The following is a 5,439-nucleotide window of genomic DNA, read 5'->3' as shown; positions in this document are numbered from 1 at the left end:
ATTTGTTTCATTACGACAAAGACGCAAAATTTGTTATCACCTTTTATGCGTTTAGGTCGATTAGTAATTACAGTGTCAGATCGATATATATCTCTATAAATCAAGTCATAACACATCTGACACGACTACAAAAATTATGGAGAAGGTTTGTGCTTAGAGAGAAATCGCTGACAACATAAACGAAGAAGGGAATAAATGGACTAAGGATTTTATCCAAAGTGTCAGCAGTCTGTTTACTACTGCGTTATTTGGAGTTTTAACAATTCATTTGGTTATTTAAAAATGGAAAGTAAAAGTTTATATAATTAAAAAAAAAAATCATTATTGTTTTCTCTCTCTCTCTCTCTCTCTCTATATATATATATATATTTATCTACCTACATACATACACGCATACAAAATATCCGTCTTACTAATTATTAATATATATATATATATATAGTATTATATATATTAATTTAAAATAACCGTATTTTCATTATATATATATATATATTCACACACATACATACATCACACACACTCAATTCACTAAATTAAGTGTTGTTCAGGTGGAGGTCTCTTTGTGCGTGTGTGATATTGCACGAGTTGAATGCTATGTTGTCCATTTCCTTGAAGTACGGCGAAGCGAACTGAAAATAACAAAAATGGAGGGATTTACTCGGGAAGGTTTGTGACATTTTGTTATTGTTTTTGCGTATTTAATGAATCTGTTTGTTTTCTTGCTTTGATATATGCTTTTTTTGCTTTTAAATATCAAACAGTAAAACACTGCAACATAATGACTCGAGTTACATGGCAAATTATTATCGATTCTCGAGATGATTTAAAAGCAATGCGTGGTCGTTCTTTATAACAATATGGCGTTGTAATGTTGTGTGTCGGGCACAAAATGGGGGATCAATTAGCGATGGTTTCTCCATTCAAAATCGATCCCTCATTTTCTGGCCAGAAATATTGCTTTCTATATACACAGCTTCAAAGAACATAATTGTTTACACACTTTTGTGCGTGTTTGACGATTCTTAATAATATTTTGCATCAATCCTTATTGAACTGCTCTCCGATTGAGTTGTAAATCTAAATGCTTTTTTTTCTTATTTGTGACGTTTTCTGCGAGCAATTCTAGGAAAGTGTTAACAGTTTTAATATTTGAGCCACCTAACTACATCATTCAGACATATGTATGTAATATTTCCTCTTTTCATTTACAATACATTAACATAACACATTTATTACAACACTTACATACGGACGGCCTTTCGTTTTGTAAAGAGGAGTTAGGTTTTTAGTTTTAGTATATATGTCTATCAACACTCGTATAATGTGTGCGTGCGTGCGTGCTTATAACATTTAATTTTTATTGTGGCCAATTATGATGGAAACTTGGAAAGTTGCACTCATCAATAGATATTGCTTAGATGTCTTGGATTGAAAAAAAAAACCGTGTGGGTGGTCGTGGAGACACTGAACTAGTGTTGCCTTCATTATCGATGGATTTTATTTATATATTTCGTCGGTTCTACACAATCAAGTCCTTTTATCTTTAGATCGATAACTGACAGAGTAGAGGATAATTAGGAAGGCAGATCAAATACATTTTAATTAGCAGGGACCCTTTTTTTCTTTTTTTAATTGTGGCTAATAATATTTGATTATCAATAGAAGTTAGTGTATTCGTTAAAAGCTGCTGATATTTGATATACAATCATTATTTACCGCGACCAATATCGGCAATCTTTCTGCCCCAATATCGGCACTGTCATGGTATTAGCTGTATTATCTAATGTGGCTCATCTTTTTAGTGAATTTGGTTTTATTGGCATGACAGCACTTAAAAAATATAACAGGAAATCAGTTTACCTTGTAGAGCATATTTATTTGGTATAAACATATAAATCGATGTATTTTATAAAGATTGATAATATTTCCCCTGATTTAATATCCTTTTCTTCTTGTCCGTTTCGATTGTGTCTTCTTGGAACGAAACCCACTTCACATTATTTACTGCTGTACTTCTTTCTCGTCATTTTGTTTCAGTTTGTACATGGCTGTTTTCGATTCACGTACGCGCATAATGGCCACATCTTTCGACCATTTAACTCTCTAGTGTGTTTAGTTGATCATATCTATTGAGAAAATACTTTTATTGCTATGAGGTATCTATTTATGAGAGCTGAGGTAAAAATAATTAAAAAATCAGTTTACAGGAAACGTTTAGTCTGGTTAAAACTAAATTACTGTCAGTTCTAAGAATATGTGCTGCCGAAACTAGTTCAGACAATTTTTCTATTCTCTCTTGTTGGCATCAAACGTAGCCAAGTAACCGATGGGGATTTTGTAATTAGTCAGTGGCTTTTGTTTCTGCTTCTGATCCACTTAAAATATTCCAGCTTTTCTTTCTTGCATCGTGGTCAATTTCCTCAACCAAGCTAGCTAGTTTGCATTAACAGAAACCTTGGCTATCTTGTTAGACGGGACTCTCTTTGATGCTGCCGAGAGACTGGGGCTTGGCAACGCCTGTTTATGTCCTCGTAGCATTACGAAACAAATCTAATGATCAGTCATCTGTAACAAACACAGACTAGATTCGCCATTTTTCAACTTACAGCCTGACGATTCAGCCATTGATCCTATAGCGTATCTCAGATACGAAGAGCAAAAACCTTAAATCAACCGTCAATAGCAAGCTTCAGGAATCTTATATGAAAGGTGCAGTTTCTTTCATTTGACTTCACAGCTGTAAACGTGCTTTCTCTCAAACGACATCAAACGCATCTCATTGAATGAAAATGAAGGCTACGTGACAATTCTTTCATTCTCGTACAATTTTGGTTTCAACATTGGCAGTTGCACTTTACACTTCTATATTTCATTTCTAAAATGCAGTGAAGCAGAAACTCATTCGTTCAGTCACTAAATTTATCAATGTCATCCTCAAAGTATTCCCTCAGATTTCTTCTCTGTGCCCAGCTTCATACCTGAAGTAAGTCTTACAGTATACCTACCCCATTATCGTTGGCATTGTCTACTGTCATTTTGCTGCGGAAGTGGCTCTCTGTTCTTGGGTCTCTTTCAAATCTTTTCTTCTCACTCAATGGAAATGTATATTCCTCTAGATTTTGAGGCTGCTGTTCACAGTGTATCAATGTTTTCACTAGTTTGTTAACAAAGGTCATTACGAAGTTGGAGGTAAAAAAAAAATGCTTTTAGTTCTACAAGGCATAATTCTATTTTTCAACCGACTTCCAACATTATACCAACTGGTATAATGAAACTTGCTCTTGAAGTTAATGGGGCTAAAAGTAACATCCCTGTTTCCAGTTACACATTCAGTAACTAGCTGACGTAGCCGGTTATTCTCGGGAAAGCGGGGCTTATCCCTTGGTTCCATTCTCATAATTGTTTCGCTAATCCAATAACAACAATACAAAGTATGTAACCCTTAAAACTTTTTTCGTGCATTTACAGAGAATACCGAACTGTCTTACAAATCTTCTTGTTTCTAGGAATTCCCAATAAGTTATGAATACCCAAATTGTGAAGTCAGTTATGTAATAACATGAAATTAGTTACCCGATAGTAAGAATTCCAAATAAAGTAGCCCTGAAAAAGGCTTTAATGCGTTCTCAGAGTATATAGAACTTAGGAGGAAATATTAATAAGGTATTTTTGTCATGCTTTTTATCTTCTCTCTATGCCTTGGTCATTCTCCTTTTGACTCCCATGACAGATGAGTCATCATGCCAATACATGGAGAACATGCAATCAGTGGACTTTGGCACATAGGCCTACTTCAAAGTGGAATCAACTGAGATTGCAAAATGATGTTGCTAGCAGAGAAATGGCCAATTTACTTGTTCTCGATTCTGCTCAGTAAGATAAGAATTGAACATTCACTGCCAAATCTCCAGGACTGGGGACATTGGTCAATGCTTTTCATTGATCATCCATTTGAAATCGCATCAATCCTGAAGAATTGGGCATACATTTTGCAATTTGCTTAGGTTTTTCTTCTTCTTCCTCTTCTTTATATAATGTCCACATTGCATGCTTGTGTGGGTTTGACAGGATGGGCCCAAAGACTGCATTTTGCTCTATTGTTCGCTCTAGCATGGTTTCTTTGATTGGTTGCCCTTCATAAAGCCAACCTTATAACAGTGGCCACCAGCTTGCAGCTTGCAACACTATGAACTTCATGAGGATAGTTTTACATTTGGTGAGTAAAAAAAGTATGAGAGAAGGGGGCTGAAGCAAAACAGGGTTTTTGCTGTAGGGAAGCTACATAATTACTCTATTTTAGAAGAGAGGGTTGGAGTGATCAAGTAGAAGTGAAAAGAAACAAGAATAATGATGATGAGCTGTTAAGGTGGACCCTCAAAATACGAGTAGAAGTGAGTGGGGACAGAGTGACAAGGGCTGACCAGGAGGATATTATGAATGTGTATGGTGCATATCTGGTACTCTTATTATTGGACACCAATATTTATCTTGCAGATTCAAAGGTTGTTGGTTGCCAAAACACACAAGGTCAACATAATAAAGCATGTGCTTCTAAAAGTAGGAGTTCCCAGCATTCTGGAGCTTGTGGGCTTTGATTAGTGTAGATCAGATGGAATAATATCTAAAACATGGGAAGTATCTAATCTGAGATGCAACAGCCTTTACACATTTGCTTAATGTTTCATGACTGAATGAGTAATTGAACTCGGTTCTGTGGCTTTACATGCTTAGGAAATGAAATCTAGAAAACGCTGTAGTTTACTTGGACATAGTATATTTCAGTGGTCATGTTTAGAATCAATCGACAGAGATACTAGGGGAAACCTTACAGACTGCATGGTTACTTTCAGAGAGGTTTTTTTTCTTTTTTTCCCACTGCTCCCAAAGTGTAAATTATGTTTTGTCTGATATGTTTAACAAACATTATTTTAACTGATTGATTTTATTTAGTTCATTGGCTCTGTTTTGATATACGTTTTAATTAAAGACTATGGAAAGTGTTATTAATTAAGACATTGTTCATTTGCAACTTTTCACCAATTCAGTGCTCATTGACTGGAAGTAGAGTCATATGAGCATGAATGGATGATAGAATTTGTAAATCGTCCTCATCAGTGTTTTGTTTCTTTTACCTGGTGGTATTGGTTGGACATATTTGTCATATCACTGCAAACTGTTATCATCTTAACTGAATTTCCACCTCAGCACTAAAATTTTAAGTATTTGCCTGTGAATCTTGTTATCATTTTCTCCATTTTCCTCTGTGTTCCACCTTCCGTTCCCCTTTCATTACTTTTAACATTTGAACCAACCCCCTTACCCGGCCCAAATATTCTACCTTGTTTTATGTTCAAACTGGCCAGCTCTAGCCTCTCACACCTACCCTATGATGTCATTCTAAATATAATCAATAACATCATCAAAATATCAAGCCTA

At 35.3% G+C, this 5,439-nt stretch overlaps 1 protein-coding gene across 1 annotated transcript in view; it reads left to right on the top strand.

The window, feature by feature from the left end:
* The first annotated feature begins 519 nt into the window (after positions 1-519).
* Positions 520-5,439, top strand: part of LOC115215580 (splicing factor 3B subunit 1) — a 52,032-nt gene continuing 47,112 nt past the window's right edge. Inside the window, exon 1 of the mRNA XM_029784786.2 lies at positions 520-669. Coding sequence (XP_029640646.1) covers positions 648-669 — 22 coding nt within the window. The 5' untranslated portion in view covers positions 520-647. The remainder of the gene's footprint in view (positions 670-5,439) is intronic.

The sequence above is a fragment of the Octopus sinensis genome, linkage group LG9 (assembly GCF_006345805.1).
Source record: "Octopus sinensis linkage group LG9, ASM634580v1, whole genome shotgun sequence".
NCBI classification, from domain to species: domain Eukaryota; kingdom Metazoa; phylum Mollusca; class Cephalopoda; order Octopoda; family Octopodidae; genus Octopus; species Octopus sinensis.
Note: the sequence above shows the minus strand (reverse complement) of the source record. Positions and strands in the feature narration are given on the sequence as shown.